The sequence below is a fragment of the Muscardinus avellanarius genome (assembly GCF_963383645.1).
Source record: "Muscardinus avellanarius genome assembly, chromosome: 7".
Lineage (NCBI taxonomy): Eukaryota > Metazoa > Chordata > Mammalia > Rodentia > Gliridae > Muscardinus > Muscardinus avellanarius.
In genome coordinates, this window is record NC_137793.1 from 104,680,649 (window position 1) to 104,702,742 (window position 22,094).

At 39.6% G+C, this 22,094-nt stretch overlaps 1 protein-coding gene across 2 annotated transcripts in view; it reads right to left on the bottom strand.

Annotated features, from left to right (window-relative positions):
- The window catches only part of DHX9 (DExH-box helicase 9), a gene marked incomplete at both ends in the record, with an annotated part of 35,363 nt that extends 15,445 nt beyond the window's left edge, over positions 1-19,918 (bottom strand). For both annotated transcript variants that reach the window (XM_080699428.1, XM_080699427.1), the window contains 13 exons: positions 2,504-2,586; positions 3,511-3,652; positions 7,872-8,063; positions 9,028-9,105; positions 9,217-9,378; positions 9,470-9,559; positions 9,818-9,954; positions 12,031-12,077; positions 14,341-14,489; positions 15,169-15,284; positions 17,470-17,596; positions 19,274-19,414; positions 19,808-19,918. In XM_080699428.1, the coding sequence (XP_080555554.1) occupies positions 2,504-2,586; positions 3,511-3,652; positions 7,872-8,063; positions 9,028-9,105; positions 9,217-9,378; positions 9,470-9,559; positions 9,818-9,954; positions 12,031-12,077; positions 14,341-14,489; positions 15,169-15,284; positions 17,470-17,596; positions 19,274-19,414; positions 19,808-19,918 (1,575 nt within the window). The remainder of the gene's footprint in view (positions 1-2,503; positions 2,587-3,510; positions 3,653-7,871; positions 8,064-9,027; positions 9,106-9,216; positions 9,379-9,469; positions 9,560-9,817; positions 9,955-12,030; positions 12,078-14,340; positions 14,490-15,168; positions 15,285-17,469; positions 17,597-19,273; positions 19,415-19,807) is intronic.
- Between the last annotated feature and the right edge of the window lie 2,176 nt (positions 19,919-22,094).

The window sequence follows — 22,094 nt, forward strand, 5'->3', positions numbered from 1 at the left end:
TTATCTCACCTGGCCACCAGTCATACAAATTGAGATGTTTCTAGGATACATGAAAATTGGCTGCTGTGAACATTCTTGTTCATGCCTACATCTGTATCTACATGCAAGAGCTTATGGTATTGCTGGGCTAGAGTGCATATAAATGTTGGAACCTCCAAACATGAAGCTAGAAAAGTTTCAAAAGGTTCCATTATTTGCAAACATTATAAAGACATCTTGGTCATCTAAATGCTAGAGCATATTTCCATTGTAATCTAAATTTTATCAAACAACTTATTTTGGTGCTGATTTAATTTCCTAATGATAAAGGATGAGCAATTGTACATATCTACCAGATATGCTGCTTGATATGCCTAATCTAGGTCATCTAGTGCCTTATTAATCTGTAATGGCTGTGTGTGTATGTACGTGTGTGTAGATGGATACACACACACACACACCTATACTAATGTTAGAATATTCTCACTTAATGTTTTTTTTGGGCGATACTAGGGGTGGAAACCCGGAGCATTCTACTTATGAGCTATACCCCACCTGGTCCTATTTTTTAGTCTTTTCATTGTGTGTCTGTGTTCCTGGGGATGGAACCCAAGGGCTATACCCCCAACCTATTTTATATTTTGAAACAGAATCTAAGTTGCTGAGAGCCTAAGTAATAGAGGCTGACTTCAAATCAGTGCAATCCTTCTCTCTCACTTCCCAAGTTCAACTCTAGTCTTTATTTTTTGAAACAGGGTCTCACTGGGGTTGCAAAAGGCCTCACTAAGCAGCTGAGGCTGTCTGTGAACTGTGATCCCCCAGGCTCTGCCTCCCAAATGCTGAAAATCATAAAAATATGTGTCATCAACCTGGCCTGACCTATGGTTAAGGTTTGATGGGATGTATGACAAGTACAGTAGTCACCAGTAACATACACATCCTGGACAAATAAATTGTGCTAACCCAAATCAGCATGTGCTCTTACATAAAACATTCATCTTTTGTACAATCATAAAAGGAACATAAAGCCTTAGTATATTTTATTTGTGGCAACTGGACTCATCCAAATAAGCAACCCCAGCCTGCTATGTTGATAAAGCTGGCCTATAATCTGCAATCCTCCAATATCATACTCTCAAATACTGGAATTACAGGTGTGCACCTGTGTCTGGCTATATTAATTACCTTTTTAAATTGACTACATATTGAGAATATGGGATGCCAAGACAAACAGCATATTAAATTTCACCTTTTTACTCATTTAAACAGTAGTTAATTCAGTCTCAGCTACTTAGTGATGCCTTCTCCAAGTCAGTGACACCCTGTTTCAAAATTAAATTTAAAAAAATAGGGCTGCTGTTGCAGCTAGGAGATAGAATGTCCCCGAGTTTCCATCCCCAGTAAAAAAAAATATATATTACTTATTGTAAATCATAACTGGGGTGTATTCATTTCGAGTCACCCCTCCATGCCAGTCTGGTATGGAGCTGTATTTCTATTTTCTGTATTTTTATCTTTCTAATAAACTTATTTAAATCTTCAAAAAGAATCATAACAGAATTCTGGACCAATGTTAACCAGAAAAAAATTGAGTCTGATGTCCAGTATTGGTGGCCAAGGGGAGATTAAATGTATAGTTCAGTGATTACGAGTGCACAGCACATGGGAGGCAAAAAATTACAATCTCTGGTTATACAGACAAAAACCATTATGTTTTAAAAGAGATTTTGAATGAGAAAAGCAACACAAATGGAGAAGTCAAACTCTTCCTCGTTTTAGCTAAACACTGGAAAGGTATGCCTAGCCAAGAATGAATTACCAATGATTAGAATAAAACTCCACAGAACATTTTTTCATGGTACTGGGGATGGATCCCAGGGGCATTCTACCTTTGAGCTACACATCCAGCCCCCAATTTATTATTTTTTGAAACTGAGTCTCACTTTAAGTTACAAAGGGTCTCACTCAGTAGTAGCTAAGGCTGTCTGTGAACTGTGTGACCCTCCTGTCTCATATCTTTCAAAAGAGCCTAGGTCTGAATATACAAGTGATGGCATTTTAAAAAGCCATTGGTTTATGGTATCAGATTTCAAATTATGAAGTTAACATGGTACAAGTTTTGCTAAACAAGATAGGGAGGGAAATAAATTCCAGATACTTTCTGATGTAATGACTTCAAAATTATCATGAAAATATCACTTGCAAACCTCCAGTTGTTAAAACTATACAATTTAGAAAAACTATTATAAAGAATAAATAGCCGGGTATGGTGGCGCACGCTTGTAATCCCAGCATTCTGGAGGCTGAGAATGGAGGATCATGGTTCGCAGATAGCCTCAGCTACTTAGCCTGGAGGTCAAATGCCTCTTAGTTCGAGTCCCAGACCCCATCGCCGAAAGAATAAATAGGTTAAATGGACTCAGCAAATCAAGTTGATAGATGAATGCATGAGCAATGGGAAGAGAAAATGTAAGCAAAGACATGCATTGTGATTTCTCTTCATAGAAGTAGGCCTGATACTTACATTAATGTCTCTTTCATGTATTTCATCTACAATTACGTGACTGATTCCTCGAATGCCTGCTTCTAATTTTCTTAGGAGCACACCTTGAAAAAAACCAAACATCAGGAAATATATAACAAAATCAAAAGCAACAAATTTGAGGACAACTGTAGTTCAGCATATCCCAAGTATTTTAGGAAACTGATTTATGTAGGTTATCACCAAAAAGGTGTTGGTGTAATCTGAAATGTTTTTCATTGGCTATTATTTCATTTTCTTTTTTTTACCCAAGTACTGGGGTTATAGCAAAGAAGAATTCCACCCGAGCTAAATCCCCAGCCCCTTTTTTTTTACTTTGCCTAAGTATCTGAGGCTATACTTGAAAGGCATTATTCCTCTCAGCCATCACGCACCCCATGCCTGGCCATTACAACAACTAGCTGGTATCACTCTTTGAAAAAAAAAAGTCAAAAATTTGCGTAGTAGCTGGGCGTGGTGGCGAATGCTTGTAATACTTGCGCTTGGGAGGCTGGAGGCTGCGACAGGAGGATCAGGACAAGTTCAAAGCCAACCTCAGCTACTTAGTGAGGCTTTCAGTAACTTAGTGAGACCCTGTTTCCAAGTAAAATATAATAAAAGGAGCCGGGAGTGGTGGTGCATGCTTGTAATCCCAGCATTCGGGAGGCTGAGACTGGAGGATCGCGGTTCGCGGACAGCCTCAGCTACTTAGTGAGGCCCTCTGCAACTCAGTGACACCCTGTTTCAAAATAAAGAATAAAAAATAGGGCAGGGGGTGTAGCTCGGAGGTCAAGTGCCCCTGGGTTCCATCCCCAGACCCACAAAAAAATAAAAATGAAAAAAATTTAAAAAAGGTCTGGGAGTATAGCCCGGAGGTAGAAAGCCTTTGGGTTCCACCCTCAGTACCACCAAAAAAATTGTGTAGGAATTCTGATACAGACTCAATATTTCCAATCATTACTTAAGTCTTCATGGCAAATACATTAAAAAGTTCCAATGGGATTACAGACCTACAGTACAAAACATTATACTGGCATGAGGGCGGGGAAGGATCGACTCGAAGCGAACACTATAGCCACAGCTTTTTCCAGGCTCTTCTCCTCTTTCGTATGCAACTCGCTCCGCCACAGAGACTGCACTGATTCTCCTGGGCTGTGGGGAAAAGGAGAGAAAATTGTGAAATTGCTTGCACTTATTTCTGAATTGTCAAATAATATTTTAAGTAGATCAGCCTGCCAGTTTCATACTTTTTTCATTTTATATATAACTAAGCCTGCATTGCCAAGTATTTTTCTGGTATTAGTGATATTGAACTCAGGGTCATTCTACTTCTGAGCTCATACCTGCATCTCCAGTACTTTTTTGGATTTGTGTGGTAGTTAATGGAACCCAAGGGCACCTGCTATACCCCCAACCCTATTTATAGTTCTTTATCTTAAAACAGGGTCTCACTGAGTTTTAAAGGACCTAAGTAGCGGAGGCTGTCCTCCAATCTCAATCCTTTCTCAGCCTCCCAAATGCTGGGATTAGAAGCATGTGCCACCACAGCCTAGATTACTTTTCTGTATTATATATACATATATACATATGTGTATGTATATATACATTTTTACGTATATAATACACATACTTTTTTGCAGGTCTGGAGATTCCACACGGGCAATTGATCTGAGCTACTCCCCCAGGCCTATTTTTTATTCTTTGTTTTGAGACAGGATCTCACTAAATTCAGGAGGGCCTAAGTAGCCGAGCCTGTCTGAACCATGATCCTGTAGTCTCAGCCTCCTGACTGCTGGGATTACAAGTGTTTGCCACTAAGCTTGGCTAGTTTTGTATTTTATACAAGATTTCACTAAGTTGCTGAGGCTGGTGTCAAATGCTTTGAGCTTATATAGCACAGAAAAACTAAGCTATACCTTAACTACTTCTATCACTAATCCAATGGGAATGCTACAGAGGTTAATGATTTTTTAACAAATCATAAACCTTGAATCTTGTGGGGTTTTTGTGGTGGTACTGGGGGTAGAATCCAGAGCTTTTTAATATTTTATTTGGAAACAAGGTCTCACTAAGTTGCTGAGACCCGAAGTATCTGAGGCTGGTTTTGAACCCATATGATCCTCCTGTGTCAGCCTCCCAAGCGCGGGGATTACAAGCGTGCACCACCACGCCCAGCTGAATCTTGTATATTTTAAATGTTTTTTAAAATGTTCCTATCATTTTCTTTGATGGTGTTGACTATTGAAAACTGAGGTTCCACCTCTGTAACACACACATTTTAGTTTTATTTTGATTAAAATCATGCTAAGTTGCTGCGAATGGCCTCAAACCTTTGATCATCCCCTCTCAGACTATTACCTGGATTTCAAGAGTGTGCCACCAGTTCCAGCCACTATCTTGTAAGTAGGCTAAACATTCTCTACTGGGATACCATGCTTGGTACAACACATTTAACAGCTACAGGTGACTGATTTTAAATAAAGTAAAAAAATTGTTTAAAAAGTTCCTTACAGGTTACACTTCCATGGGAAATCTTTCATAGTTCTTAAAGGTGATAAAATTTCAAGAAACAAGTAATATACTATCTTTTTTTTGGATACTGGGTTGGAAATCAGGGATCTTCCTTCGAGATACACCCCCAGCCTCATTACTTTTTTAGGGTACTGAGGATGGAACCCAGGCACATTCTACCTCTGAGGTGTACCCCAGCGCTATTTTTTATTCTTCATTTTGAAGCAGGGTCTCACTGAGTTGCAAAGAGCCTACGTAGCTGAGGCAGCCTTCGATAGAACCTGCAGAATCCTGTCAGGTAGAATACCCCTGGATTCCATCCCCAGTACCAAAAATAATGATAAAAACATCCAAGCATGATGGCACACACTTGTAATCCCAGCATTCAAAAAGGCTGAGACATAAGGATGGCGGTTGTGAACAGCCTCAGCTACTTAGTGAAGCCCTTTGCAACTCAGTGAGACCCTATTTCCAAATGAAAAACAAGGCTTAGGGTGTAGCTCTGAGGTAGAATGTTCCCGGGTTCCATCCACAATATGACATTAAATAACAATAAACATGCTACTCAGAAGGCTGAAGTGCGGGGGTTCCAAATTAAAGGTCAATACCAATTTTAAGTTTTATAATGCTAAAGGTGTGAATATCTGTGCATAATCCCAGAGACATATAGTTGAAAACATTCAGATTTTTCTCCCAACTTTGACGAGAAGCTAAAGTTAACACTGCTAACCAATCCAGAAGTGCATAAATATGGTCTGATCCCAAAAGCCAGGCACATTAAGGCAGGGACTTTAAGGTAAAAAAGCTATATCCTCGCCACTTGGAATTCATTGGTTTCTATTATTTAAAAAAAAAAAAACAGTCGGGCATGGTGGCGCACGCTTATAATCCCAGCATTCAGGAGGCTGAGACGGGAGGATCGCGGTTCGCAGACAGCCTCAGCTACTTAGCAAGGCCCTCTGCAACTCAGTGCGACCCAGTTTCCAAATAATGAAAACATAGGGCAGGGGGGTATAGCTCGGAGGTCGAATGCCCCTGGGTTCCATCCACAGATCCACAAAAATTAAAAATAAAAGACAGTGAATACATTTCCCTGAATTCTGAACAAAGCTGGCAAATAAACAGAACAATGAATTAAATTCATAGTGCCCATAATCCATAGCTTGCTTCAGACTGGCTTTTGAAGTACAACTAGTACCTGTGGCGTGTCTGGGTTTGTTTGCGCATTTGCGAAAACTAGTATCCTTGGTAACAAAAAAGTTTTTTCTACCACCTTAAAACCAGGTACTGGGTAATACTTTCCACATAATATAAAGTTGAACAATTGCCCTAAAATCAAAGCTGTCCGACCCATCTTCTAGGTAACCTAGAATAAATTTTATTATGTTTTGCCAGGTGTGATGCCCAGATTTATAATCCCAGTACTGGAAGGACAGAAGTATCAGTTTCAAGCCAGACTCAGCTAGTAAGTCGCTGCATAACCTAGTTTTTTTTCTTTTGGTGGTACTGGTGTTCTTGGACGCCCTTCTACCTCCGGGCTATACTCCCAGACCTCTTTTATCCTTTTTATCTGGAAACAGGGTCTCTTAGGCCAGTGCGGCTGGCCTTGAACCTGCACCCTGCACAATAATCCTCCTGTCCCCGCCTCAAGTACAGGGATTACAAGCATGTGCCACCCCCGGCCTTACTGACTTTTCGCAAATAAAAATCTGACTAGTGGTATAGCTCAAAAGTTTCATGTCTTGGACTAGCCCCCCAGTACCACCAAAAAAACTTCATAATACTCTTCCACAGAAGTATTGTTGTCCACAATTTTTGAAAGTATGATGCATAAAAATGCATGCCCAGTATCTCTGCATATACATTTGGAATGATTCTCCAGCACAAATATTGGTTTTCTCAACTCTTGTTTCCCTTGACAAGAGTGACTCGACTCCAAATTATCCAGTGCTTACTTAAGGCAAATTTTAATGGCTGTGTTTAACATTATTTGTGGTACTTGGGATTGAATGTTTTGAGCTTTCTGCCACTGAGTAAATAACATTACCAACTTCTTTACAAAACTTCTGTGGTACTAGGGTTTGGACTTAGACGAAATCTTCCTGAGATATACCCCCATCCCTACCTAGCTGAAATTGCAGGCATTGCAGGTATGTACCCCTGTGCCTTTTTTTTTTTGGAGTGGTGCTGGAGGGCCTCACTAAGTAGCCTAGGCTGCAACGAACCTGCAATCTTCCATCTCAGCTTCCCAAGTGCTGGGATTACAAGCATGTGCCACCATGACTCTTTTGCTGTTGTTTTTGTGTGTGTGATACTGGGGATGGGACCCTGGGGCATTCTACCTCCAACCTGCACCCTTAATCTTACTTTATTTCAAAACAGGGTCCCACTGAGTTGCAAAGTGCCTCACCAAGTCGGTGGCTATTCACCAACAGTGGTACTCCTGTCTGAGCCTTTTAAATGCTGGGATTATAGGGGTGTGCCATAATGCCCAGCTTATGCTTTTTTTTTTTTTTTGGTGTGTGTGGTCCTGGATCACTGTATACTCCCAGCCCAATTTTTATTCTTCATTGTGAAACAGGGTCTCACTGAGTTGCAAAGTGCCTAAGTAGCTGAGGCAGTCTTGTCTTTGAGGAAGCACAATCCTTTGTCTCAAACTTTACAATGTTGGGACTACAAGTGTGTCACCAAACTCAGCTTGTTTGATTTTTTTAAAGGAACTAATGCCTTAATACTGAACAGAAACTTATGACTACCAAAGTTAACTGATTAAAATAAGAAACAGCAATATGTTGGCCTCTTCAAGTACTTCCATTTCTCAAATTCTCTCCATAAACCATGTAATGTGTTTCCTACTTACCTGAGTTACAACAATGTTACACTCTGCTGCTCTGTCATTCTGGATAAAATCATCCAGGATGAACTGAGGAACCTGTGTGGTTTTACCACATCCAGTAGCCCCTCTAATGATGACAACAGAATTAGAATTAATTGCTTCTAGGATTTCACTTTCAAATTTCTTCACAGGCAGTAACTCTCTCTCCTGTAAGACCTGTATTAGAAAAGTTACAAGTAAAATTTCTACTAATCCTTTAAAAACGTCACTTCTATAAAAATGTTTTCCTTTTCATTAGCTTAGTACCCAAAACATTTTCATACGAGGGAACTTTTGTATCTAATAGAAATAAATCTTCAGTGTTTCTAAAATGTGTGATCTTCGTATATTTTTTCAATTCTCCAACATTCAACATGCATTAATCCCCTTTTACTAATATTTGTTAGGTAACTGCTATAAAATTAAATACTGATTTTTATTTATTTTTTTAGTGGTACTGGGGGTGGAGCCCAGAGGCTTTCTACCTCCGGGCTATACTCCCAGACCTTTTTTTTATATTTTATTTGGAAACAGTCTCACTAAGTAGCAGAGGCTGGCTTCGAACCTGTGTGATCCTCCTGTCTCAGCCTCCCAAGCGCGGGGATTACAAGCGTGCGCCACCACGCCCAGCCTAAATACTGATTTTTAAAAAAATTATCTGAAAAATCAACATACTAGTAAGAAAGCAACTTAAAATCTCAAATAAGGCTCTTTTTTACATGTCTGAGGATGGAACCCAGGGGCTATCAACCACGAGCTACACCCCCTGCTTTATTTTTTTATTCTTTATTTTGAAACACAGTCTCACTAAGTTGTGGAGGGCCTCACTAAGTAGCTGAGGTTGTCCACAAACGAAATTCTCCAGTCTTAGCCTCCCTGCTGGGATTAAAACTTGTGTTTCACCATGCTTGGCTCTCAATTCTTGTTAATTTACATTAAATTATACTGAAAAATAAAATTATTTCCCAGACCCATTATTCTATACTAACTGCCCTTAAAATTAAAGTTGGCTACGTACAACTGGCAACTTTCTGCCTTTCTTTCATCTACCTCTGTAAAAAGGGCAAAACACATTACTTTTTTACCAACACATTATGTTCTGAACTTCTGGACATGATACAAATAAACATTTCATAGTTACCGCTTGTAAATCTTGATCCTGTTCCATCTGGTATATTAATTCATTCTTGATTTCTTGGCTTATTTGCTCTGGAGTAGCCTGTAAAATGGAAAGACAATGCTCAAACAATTAATTTTTTTAACATGAACAAACTAATATAATGAGTAAAGCCAAAGACTAATCTGAAAAACATTTTTGCACTTCACTTACATAAGCCAGGGGGCCCTCATCAATGTTGCTACTAGTCCAAGGATTCCAGTTGCACTGTGGAGGTGACCAAGGGACCACACCCACTTGATTCTGGCGTTGAGCTGGTTCAAAGTGAGCTAATTTTCCAATGTTGAGCATAACTGGCATAGTAGGATCAACAGGCTATTTTAAAAAGGAGAGAGTATTAGTCTACTTTTCTCTAATGAGTTTATCTGACAAACTTCAATTAAAGATAAAGAAGTTTTGTGCTTACTGGTGGCACGATTTCAAGGTTTAGCTCTTGAATCACATTTTGCAGTTGTTGCTCTAAATCTTGAGAGATATTCACTTTGTAAGGCTCCACCTACAACAAACAAATGATCACAATCATTGCAGCATGCAATATATACTGTAGTGTGTGGGTAAGAGCATATGACTTAAAGTAATTTGATAGGATCCCTCAACTGAGCCAGTTCTCTTCATGAGAACTTTAACGAGTAAGTCGTTGTCTACTATGAACACTGCACACTGCCAGAAACAAGCAGGGCCAGTTTAATGTATTGATTTCAAGAACTATGAGTTAAATCGAATCTTTTCTCACTGGGCAAGTTTAAATACTCACCGTCTCTCCTTCTTTCTTCTTTGTAAGTCCAGAATAAGCTTCAACCACTCCAAGATGATAGAGTTGTCTGACAAGTGACAAGGCACAAGACTGTGCTGCCAATTTCTTATTTGATCCATGTTCACGTGCAAAAATTCCTATAACAAAAGGTCAGGATTACCAAAGGCAGAAGCATAAACATCTTATACAAGAAATGTCTCATCACAAGCAACTGGACAGTCCCAAATAATCATTAAAACAATACCATGCTATAGCTTTTAGTTTCCTTCCTATTCTACTTCTAACCAACTGCAATTCCACAGCAACTTATAAATTGTTACCAACCATTATAGGCCGATACTAAACATTAAAGCAAGCAACTTATTTTAACATTACCACTATCATTAAAATGGGGTTAAGGTTTAAACTTTTTAAATACCAAGAGTCTAAAAATCAAAAAAGGCATGCCAGGCAGGCATTTGGAAAGCTCAGACAGGAGGATCAAAGTTCTAGGAGAGACCCATTACTTAGTGAGGCTCTTACAGCTCAGTGAGAACTTGTTTCCTCATAAAAAATAGGGCTGGGGGTGTAGCTCAAATCCCCTGGGTTCCATCCCCAGTACAAGGGGGGAAAAAAGCAAAGCAATTTAGGGTCCAAAAGGCACAGGTGTAATAGACCAAGGCTGTCACATCTACTCAGGCTCTCAGGCTCCTTTTCCCAGCAGCTAAAGGTCAAGCCTGGTGCAACCTTGTTAAAAAAAAAAAAAAAACCAACAAGTAATGAGTATGGTGGCATACTCTTGTAACCCCAGCATCTGAGAGGCTGGGTAAAGAGGCTCATCCTCAAGGACAGGCTCAGCTACTTAGTGCTAACCTCTGCAACTCAGTGAGACCCTGTTTCAAAATAAAGAATAGGGTTGGGCATGTAACTGGGTTTTAGAATGCCTATGGGTTCCATCCCCAGGACCACAAAATAAGCGGAGAAACAGTTTAGGTCTTGCAGGTCATGTATCCTCCAAAGTCAATCCACTTAACCTTTAACATGTGAAGGCAAACAATTCACATGTCTAAAAAGTCTTGTTTCAAAACAACTGTTAAGCTGGTGGTACTGGTACACCCTTGTAATACCAGTGGGATTACAAGGAAGACCCAGGTTCAAGGTCAGCTTTAGCTACTAATGGAGGTATCCCTATTAACTCAGTGAAACCCTGCTTCAAAATATAGGACTGGGTATGTTGCAAAAAATACGGCTGAGGGTGTATCTTGGAGGCAAAAATAAATAAAACTGGGTTCACCCACAGTGGAGCAAAAAGTAAAATAAAGCTGAGCTATAAAAGACTCATGAAGCCCTCTACAACTTAGTGAGACCCTGTAACCCCAGAACATGAGAGGTTAAGAATAATCTCAGGTTCCATTATAGCCTCAGCAAGCAGAAAAACTCACCCTAGCAAGACCGTGTTTCAAAATAAAAATAAAGCCAGGCCAGGTGGTGCACGCTTGTAATCTCAGCATTTGGGTGCTGAGACCAGAGGATTGCGGTTATTGAACAGCCTCAGCTACTTAGTGAGATCCTGTTTCAAAATAAAGGGCAGGGTGTGTAGCCTAGGTCAAATGCCTCTGGGTTCCATTCCCAGACCCGCAAAAAAAAGAAAAAAAAAAGCTGCGTAGCCGGGGCATGGTGGCGTGCCCATTCCGGAGGCTGAGACTGGATGATCACAGTTCACTGACAGCCTCAGCTACTACTTAGTGAGACCCTGTTTCAAAATAAAGAATAAAAATAGGGCAAGGAGTGTAGCTCAGAGGTCAAATGCCCCTGGGTTCCACACCCATAAAAATATATAAAGCTGTGGGTGTAACTCAGAGGTAAAAACTCCTGGGTCCAATGCCCAGCACCCCTCCCAAAAGAAAAGACATCTTTTCTACCCTTTATCTTTCCATCCTGTCATCATCTCCTCTACTAAGTCCATGAGCTGTCAGTTTAGTTAACTCTGATTGTATTACTTAAATGTACTGCCTCCATGTTTCTGCATGCTACTTCATGTTTTCTCTTCCTATTAATGTCTTTTGCCAGTTACTTCAAAGATTAAAATGAGCAAACCTTTAAAGGGAAAGGTGTAAATTAAAATTTCCCTAAAATATTCTATTTATCATTAAATGCAATTACTAATATATGGCACAAGACCCAATCTTTCTCTACTGAAGACTTAAGAGCACCAAGGAAGCAGTAACACTTACTTCTGCCCAGCTGCTTGATATAAATGGTCATTTCTGCAATAAAGCTCCTGTAACAACATATACAAAGGAGGTTAGGAATTTCACTCAGAAATTACTATACCCAAGTTTCTCAAGTCAGGCAGGCTTTCCAACTGCTTTAGGCACATGACAGAAAAAGAACATTCTAAATGTTTCTGTCCACTCCTAGAACAAAGTATGTAAATGTCAAGTAATAGACAACATGGCATGAGACATTGTTATTGAGGTCGATGAGCCAATTGTTCATTAAAGGAAAATGTTAGGGTTAAAGTTTTAAATTCTCTATTTACTTACTTATTCCAAAGGTTGAAGTCTATATAGCTAGAATATATTCTATGAAAAGTCATTTTCTATCTTGAAACCAAGAGCAGGGCCCAAACTCTTCAAATTATAGTTATGATTATCATAAGATCCCTATTAATTGGGCACCGCTCATTGATGACTGCAAATGTTAAGATAAGCTAATATACACAAACACATACAGATACAAACACATTGTGTATGTATCAGTGGCCCCGCTCCTAAGGCAGAATCCAGTATCTCCCTGCAGTTGGAATTAGACCTTGGAAACAAAAAATTTAGCCTACTTGTATATTTATTTAAACCAGATCCTATAAAAATAAAACACCCTTTTCACATTATAGCTAAATCTGCTAAAAAAAAAAATCCAAGGAATGAATTTAGGTTTTTAGCAAGGGAAAAGTTCCCTCTGAAAACTATGCATCCAATCCTTTCACTGCTCAGGTACATTCTACGCAAGCTCTCTGCCACTGAGCCACATCCCCAGTCCCTGCTCAGGTACATTCTAAACTTGACTTTGTGCTGTAAATAAAAGGTTAGGTGAGGCTTAAGAGGAAAAAAATGTTAGGCTCCTTCCTACATCTCTTGTGAACTGACCTTCAGGCACAGCGGCTTCAGGGGTCAAAGGCCACTGGCTTTCAGGGGAACAACATCCACCCTTTCATTAATGACACCGATGATGACAGTATGTTTCTCAGCCAGGCTTAAAGTCAGCACTCAATCTCATTCTCCTCCACCTAGGGGGAACAGCGACACCAGAAATCAGTTTACAATAGTTTCCCATGTGATTGCTTAGTTCAGCCTAAGCAGCAGCACATGTGTGTATGAACACAGACCTCTGGTGTTGCTGTCTGTTATGCCTTTTAATAAAAAGGCATACAAGGAGCAATGCTGCCCCAGCTCCCCCAAATGCCTCCTACAATGTCATGTCCTGAATTCTTTGCTTTTTTTTGCATTAGAAATCAGATAAAATTTAAAAAAAAAATGTTTTCAACAATGAGCTTCAGGGGCACTCAGGTAGCTTATTTTTTAGAAGTTACCAGGTGCTATTAAGCCCAATAAGCTCAGAACAAATTATTAAAAACAAATCAATCAGCTGACGGTTTCATAAAGTCTGACAGCAGATATAAAGTACAGACTTTGAGAATTCAGGATTGAATAAATAGTGGGAAGCAGGAGGAGCCATGCTTTGAAAAATTTGACCAATGTCCAAAATTCATTTTAGAAATTATTTTAGGATTGCTAGATGCATCCAAGAGAACACTTTGGTTTTCAAGGCAAATATTTTATTTTGAATAATTTATATGTCATCTAATTCAAAAAAGCAAATTGAATCATTCAGAAAGTTTCCATTAAAACTTCCCTTATTCCAATAAAAATATAGTGCCCCCTAAGAGTCTAATCCATGAGCCTTCCTGAGAGTAATAATTACTACACCCTGGAATGCTCTTAGGAAGAACAGCAAGCAGGCTGAGAAACATACTGTCACTTAACTTCCTTCTATGCTCAGTTTTATAAATTTAACAGGAAAAAAAGAATGTTAATTTAAACCACATACAAAGACTGAGGCTGTCTTTCACCTTTAAACCCTGTAACTTTAACGAGGACTTAAGAGCTGGCAACTTTCAAACCGAAGAATTTGATGTAGATCCAGTACAATGTACTTCTGAGAATGAAACTTAAGCAGTACTTACAAACTTAAAATAGTTAGCACTATCTCTAATACCAGTAAACAAAATCACCAACTGGGGTTGAATTAAAGTCAGTAACCGATAAACCACTACTTGAGATTGTAACGGCTTCTTTTTGTTGAACTTCTCACGCAGCTAAAATTATACTCATGAGTATAAACCACAGTAAACCAGATATTATAAGTCAATGAGTCTGGACAACTCAATTTTGTATACAATTCGGCTAATAAAAAGAGCATATTCAATAATCATCCAAAACCATCCAAGTTTAACTATATAAAGTAAAGAGAAACAAGCAAACCTGTTGTGATCAGGACCCACTTGGGTGTACTTATATTCTCCTTGAATCTTTTCTTTTTGGAAATACTGGTTCAGACGAGCTTTAGCATTTTCCAAGGTCCAGTTTCCATGAAGCCCAGCATTTAAATCCACTTCTTCTGACTCTAAAGTCTGTGGAACCAATGATAATTAAATCATGCTGCACTGATATACTATCTTTTAATACTACTGTTTACAATGTAAAGGCAGTTTTCAAGTTTCTATTCCTACTCAAAACCGAATCAGACTTGGGATTTTTTTCACCTAAAGGCCTCATTGTCTTATCACTATTTAGTATTATTATGTTCAATTGTTTTAATAAATGTTTATGTCATAACACGAAGTAAAATAAAAAATCTGACCTATTAAAACTTTAAGTGCTGAGCCAGGCATGGTGGCACACACTTATAATCCCCAAGCTTGGGAGGCTGAGTCAGGAGGATCACACGAGTTTGAAAGCAGCCTCAGCTACTTAGTGAGGCTCTCAGCAACTGTTTCCAAATAAAATTAAAAGACCCTGTTTCCAAATAAAATTAAAAAAAGGTCTGGGAGTATAGCCCGGAGGTAGAAAGCCTCTGAGTTCCACTCAAAAAAAAACTTACAAAAAAGATTTTTAATAAAGCCAGTGAGACCTCTCATGACCAGAAAGTTTTTCCACAATCTGAAAGACCAGATTTAATCACTAGTTTAGATTTATGGTAAACTGAATGAAGCATAATAATACACCATTTAAAAGAATTAACTTATAAAGGCCCTAAGCCTTAATGTGCACTAAGTCCTACATTTCCAAACATGTAGCAGAGCGCCTTACCGCTTGCACTTCTTGTTCCTCCTTTCTTGAGTAGTAATCTTTCAAATTGGCTCCTCGATCCCAAGATTCAGGAGAAGGAGGACTATAGCCACCATTACCACCATCAGAATTGTTTTCTGGTTAAAAAAAAAAAAAGAAGATAGTTCTTTTGATGAATCAAAATTTAAAAACCCTTAGTACTGGCGATTCGACCCAGCCAGAAGCATTCTACCTCCAAGCTATACCCTCAACCTTTTAGATCTCAAATCAGGGCTGTTAAGGCTGGAAATACTGAAATTACAGGTGTTTATCACCATGCCCAGCTCTTAAACATTTCATTATTTTTTTTCCTAGTCCAGTGTGGTGATGCATGCTTGTAATCCTAGTACTTAGGAAGCTGAGCTAGGAGAATCGCTTGTGGAGAACAGCCTCAGCAACTAGTGAGACCCTATTTTCAAACTAAAAACTAGAACAAAGCTGTATGGCTGAGGGTTTATAGTTCAGAGGTGAACATCCTTGAATTCCATCCCTAGTAAACACACTCAAATTGAAGCTAACTGTAAGACTTCATAAAACTGAGTTTAAGAGGTCTAAGAAAGGGATGACTACTGATGAGGAAAAAATAGCTGCAAATGTTTACTAAATATTAAATACAGTTTGTTAATTTATTTCTCAAAAGAATCATGTAATGATGGTTCAATCTCATGCTTTGTGTATAAATTTGTAGCTCAGCCTGCAGATGGCTTATTTTAAAACTTACAAATTTTTCTTTGACTATATATACAGTTTCCAGCAAAGGCTATGATCCATAAAGAAAGCAAACAAGTGTTTATTTGGGAGGAATAAGAAACATGAAAAAAACAGACTAATGTCGTTGCCTAGCATGTGTATGGTCTGATTCAATTCACAGCACCACACACACAAAAAAGTATTCATAAGATCCTTTATCAGCCAGGCATGGTGGCGCAGCTTGTAATCTCAACATTTGGGAGGCTGAGACAAGAGGTTTGCGGACAGCCAACTACTTAGTGAGGCCCTCTTTCTAAGTAAAAAATAAAAGGGCTAAGGATATAGCTGAGTGGTAGAGCATCCCTGGGTTAAATTCCTAATATGGCCCATTAAAAAGATCATGCTTTACTGGGCCAGATGGCACATGCTTATAATCAAAGTACTTGGGAAGCTGAGACATGGAGACCACAGGTTTAAGGACAGCCTCGGTCAAATAGTGACACCATCTTAGCGAAACTCTCCAAAAAAAACACAAAAGGCCTTGAGTGTGTTGCTCAGAGGTAGAATGCCCTTGCATTCAATCCCCAGCACAATTTAAAAATTGTGCTTTAAGCTGGGTCTGGTGGCACACACAGGCTTGAAATCCTAGCAATCAGGAGGCTGAGACCGGAGGATCGCAATTTGGGGACAGCCTCAGCTACTGCTTAGTGAGGTCCTCTGCAACTTAGTGAGACCCTGTTTCAAATTAAATAAACAGGGCAAGGGGTGTAGCTCAAAGGTAGAATGTCCCTGGGTTCTATCCCCAAGCCCACAAAAACAACAACAAAAAAAAAAACATTGTGCTTTAATGCTGGGTATGGAGAAACATGCTTGTAATCGCAGCATTTACGAGATTGAGACAGGAGGATTTTGGTTCATGGATAGCCTCAGCTATTTAGTGGGGCTCTTTGCAACTCAGTGAGACCCTATTTCAAAAATAAATAGGGCTGAGTGCAACTCAGAGGTAGAATATTCCTGGATTCCATCCCCAGTACCACAAAAAAAAATTGTGCTTAATCATACAAAGAAATATTAAATATCTGGTTACAATTTATGCATGTCTAGTCATTTTTTCTTATAGGTTTACTGGGGTTATTTTTTTCTTCATATTAAAAAAAGGTTTAAATGATAACCAAAGCAGAGGCAACAAGCCTATCCCATTACTTGGGGGGCTAAGATAGGAGGACCACAGGTCTGAGTTCAACCTTACCAACTCAGGGAGACCCTATTTCAAAATTTAAAAGTGCTGGTATAGCTGGGTGTGATGGTGCACTCTTGTAATCTCAAGTACTTGGGAGGCTGAGTTGAGAAAATCACTTTGAGTTCAAAGCCAGCCTCAGCTACCTAATGAGGCTATCAGCAACTTGAGCTAGAACCTGTTTCCAAATAAAATATAAAAATAGCCCAGAGGCATAAAGCTCCTGGGTTCCATCTCCAATGCCAGACACACAAAAAATTTTCTGGTATAGCTCAAAGGTAAAATGTTTGGGTTCAATCTCCAATACCACAAAAAGACCAAGATTATTTCTTAATCAAGTATTGAAGTAACCTTACCTGCTTTGAGAGCCAGATGTGGAGGAAGTGGTCCTCCAAGGGTGGCTGGTGCAGTTCCTCCAGTACTACTTTCTGTAGTGTCAGATGCATCAGAAACTGAAGGTGGTGGAGGAGGAGGAGGTGCAATCTGCAAGGTGAAAAACAGTTAAGCTTACTTGTACAAAGGTTAAAAATTCTTAGAGCTGGGCATGGTGGTACACATGCCTCTAATCCTAGTACTTGGGAGTCTGACACAGTTAATAACAAATTTGAGGACAGCCTTGGCAACTTATTGAGACCTAGTTTCCCAAAGAACACACAAGCAAAAATTTAAAGCAGAGTGTAGTGGCGCACGCTTGTAATCCCTGTGCTTGGGTTCGAAGCCAGCCTCAGCTACTTATCGAGGCTCTGAGCATTTAGTGAGACCCTGTTTCCAAATAAAGTATAAAATAGGTCTGGGAGTATAGCCCGGAGGTAGAAAGCCTCTGGGTTCCACCCCAGTACCACCAAAAAAATTTTTTTTTACTTTTAAGGTGGGCATGTTGTCACACTTTTAATCCTAGCATTCGGGAGGCTGAGACGGGATGATTGCAGTTTATGGATAGCCTTAGCTACTTAGTGAGGCCTTTGCAACTCAATGAGACCCTGTTTCAAAATAAATAAAAAATAGGGCTGAGGATGTAACTCAGGTAGAATGCCCCTGGGTTCCGTCCACAGACCCACACAAAAAAAAATTAGTACTTCAGAGGGCTAGGGATATAGCAGGGTAGTTGAGTTCTTGTCTAACAGATTAGAGGCCCTAAGTACAAGCTCTAGCACCAATAAAAAAAAGTAACCCTCAAAGACACCCATATGCCACCCCACCTTGTTTATTTTTAGTGACTATTAAAACTACATCTCAGAGCCGGGAGTGGTGGCGCATGCTTGTAATCACCACACTTGGGAGGCTGAGACAGGAGGACCGCGCATGTTCGAAGCCAGCCTCAGCTACTTAGTGAGGCTCTCAGCAACTTAGTGAGACCCTGTTTCCAAAATAAAATATAAATGGGTCTGGGAGTATAGCCCGGAGGTAGAAAGCCTCTGGGTTCCACCCCTAGTACCACCAAAAAATATATATATCATATAGTTCTCATTTCAGTAGAGAAGGGATAGGCAGTAAAAATTAATCTAGCCCTGGGCATGTCACAGGAGAGGAATTAGAGGTTTATACCAGGCCCAGACTGTAAACAGATGCTCTAAAACTTAGGAATGTCTAATGCCTAATAAAATCATTATGATGAAATTTTAAGTAGAAAACACACCCAACCTACCAATCATCAGAGCTTAGTAACAAGGTACATGAGAATATTGGCTATTTACCCTTGAGATCACATGACAGCTGTGAGCTTCATGTATTACATACTGCTACCCCGGGGAATGGTCAAATTTCAAATTATGGTTTCTATTCACTGCTATTTGAATGTTTACCAATTTTGAACCACTGCAAGTAGAATGTTTTTGGTTGGGGACCTGTACAAGATTCTAGAACTGTGTTTTGGGGGTATTCGGAATTCGTTCAGTTAACACTCATAAATTTGTAATTTTCTATTAGTCATTTTGTATGAGATATTCCAGATTGAACCCAGGGCCATTTTACCCCTGAGCTATATATTCAGGTGTGTTTTTTATTTATTTTGAAACACAGCCTCACTAAGCTGTGGAGGGCCTCACTAAATTGCTTTGTCTGGCTTTAAACCCATGAGCCTCCTGTCTGTCTCCCAAGTACTGGGATTACTAGTGTTTTCCACCATGCCTGGCCATCAAGTATTTGGCCATAATTACTCACCCCAACAGCTGGGACTTCTTCACTCTTTACTTCATTAATTCGAACCAAATAGTTAACAAAGTCTCTGGCGGCATTACTCTGTGCATCTTTCTTATTGGTTGAATTGCCCATGCCAGTGTAATTATATCCTTCCACACGAACCTTTAAGAGCCAAGAAAAGCATATTAAAGCCCAGTAATTCTGGGATTTTAATAATAACTTAATAGTATACTAAGATAAAAAGCAGCTAGCTTTTAGATATACTCTATAAATACATTAAAAGAGAAAAAATGGACTACCATGAAAAAAGCAAGAATTATACTGTCTATTGTAAGTCTAAAAATAAAACTGTTAAATGATTCGGATATTCTCTAAGAGAATATTCTACATTTTAAGACTGCTTAAAATGAAATGCTTACTTGAAAATGATTTACAATGAAAAACACACAAGCCACAATAAGAACTATTATCCACAAATGTGCAATAGATTATTAGCTTTTTGTTTTTCTTAACCCCAAAATGAGTTTCAGAAATCACATAAAGGAACTTTAGTACCTCGCACATGAACTTCTGCCTGTTTTTGTTCCCTACGGCTCTAATTTCATATGCTGGGGTCATCTTCCTTTTGCCACACCAGGCATACAGGAAATTTTTAACGTCACCCATGATTCAGGTGTCTTCCTCAGACCTAAGAAAACAAAAATTAGTTAGAAACAGTAGCTTGATGATAAAACCTAGAAATAAATAGTATCTGGAAATTATTGAAAATATAAAATATTCTCTATCATGTGATTAAAACTGCCTGTTTAGAAATGTCAAGTTCTCAAAAAACTGACATGCCATAAGAAAAAGGATACAAGCCACACACTTGTAATCTGAGCATTCCAGGAGGCTGAGGATCACAGTTCAGGGACATCCCCAGCTACTTAGTGAGGCCCTTGCAACTTAGTAAGACCCTGTTTCCAAATAAATAAAAAAACAGGGCAGGGGGTGTAGCTCAGAGATCAAATGCCCTTGGGTTCCATCCCCAGACCCACAAAAAAAAAAAGATACAAAACTGATTTTGAGCCTGGAGTGGTGGTGCATGCTTGTAATCCCTGCTGCTTGGGAGGCAGAGACCGGAGGATCACTCAAGTTTGAAGCCAGCTGTGCTGGCTTGAGACCCTGTTTCTGAATAGTATAAAATAGGCCTGGGAATATAGCCCGGAGATAGGATTTCCAGGAACCCCAGTACCACAAAAAACAATTTTGACTACAGAAAAGCTGTGCATATGGGCATGGCAATGCACTCCGGTTAAACCATTACTTGGGAGGCCCACAGTAAAAAGGCATTATCGAGGCCAGCCCCAGCAACTTCAGAGACTGTTCCAAAATGAAAAGCCAAGCATTGTCACCCACAATTTTAATTCCAGTAGCTGGGAAGCTGTAACATGAAGACAGGACAGTCAGCAAGTATTCAGGTGCAGTAACCCAGTGAGAGCGTTTCAAAACAAAACTTCTGGGGGTATAGCTCTGAGGTAGGGTATTGTAGGCTCAAATACCCAGTACCACAAACAAAAAAAAGTTAAATTTTTTTGTACAAAGGCGGAACCCAGGGGCATTCTACCTCCAGGCCAACACACAGCCCTACCTTTTATCTTTATTTGGAAACAGGGTTTCATTGAATTGCAAAGGGCCTCACTAAGTAGCTGAGGCTGGCTGCAAACTGTGAATCAACTTTTTTTAAGGTACTGGAATACTGAACCCAGGGGCATCCTACCCCAACTACACTCCCAGCCCAATGTTTTATTTTGAAAGTTTCTCACTTAGTAGCTGAGGCCAGCAAGCGATCCTCTTGTCTCAGCCTCCCAAGTACTAGAATTACAAGCATGTGCCACCATACCCAGTTAGGCTCAGACTTGAAGCCAGCCTCAGCAACTTGGTGAGACCCTGCTTCAAAATCAAAATAAAATAGGGCTGGGAGTGTAGCCCAGATGTAGAACACCCCTGGACTCAGTTCTCAGCAACAAATACAAAGTAATAAAAAGGACAGGGGACATGAGAGGTAGAATGCCCCTGGGTGTTTAATTTCCAATGCCCTCCAAAAACACACCCAAACACAAACCCATGAAAATTACAGAGCAGTGGTACATGCTTGTTATCACAGTACCTGGGAGGCTTGAAATGAGCATATCTCAGGTTGAGGTCAAGACTCAGCAATTTAGCATGATACTAATCTAGCTAGAATTTGGTTCAAAATGATAAAGCCAGGGGTGGTGGCACATGCCTATAATCCTAGTATACTTTGGGAGGTGATAGGAGACCAGCCTTGGCAAAAGTAAAAGCCTGTTTCAAAAGAAACAAAGTCAGGCACAGCATTTGGAAGGATCAAGGTGTGCAGACAGCCTCAGCTACTTAATGAGACCCTGTTTCCAAATAAAGAATAAAAAATAGGGCAGGGGGTGTAGCTCAGAGGTAAATGCACCTGGGTTCCACTCCCGGTACTGCAAAAAAAAAAAAAAAAGAAAAAGAAAAAGAAAAAGAAAAAAATGAAATGGTCTGGCTATAGCTTGGAGATAAAATGTCCCAGTTTAATCCCCTGTACCAAAACCAAGCTGGGTTTGGTGGTGCACACTTGTAATCCCAGCATTTGGGAGGCTGAAGCAGGAGGATCCGGGTTCATGGACATCTTCATCTACTTAGCAAGGTCCAACTCAGTGAGACCCTATTTCAAAATAAAGAATAAAAAAATAGGGCTGGGGGTGTATCTCAGTAGAATGCCTCTGGGTTCCACAAAATATAAAATAAAAAAGTAAAAGCTGTGGAGGAAACGAAGATGTCCTCCAAAATCCCAAGTGTAAAA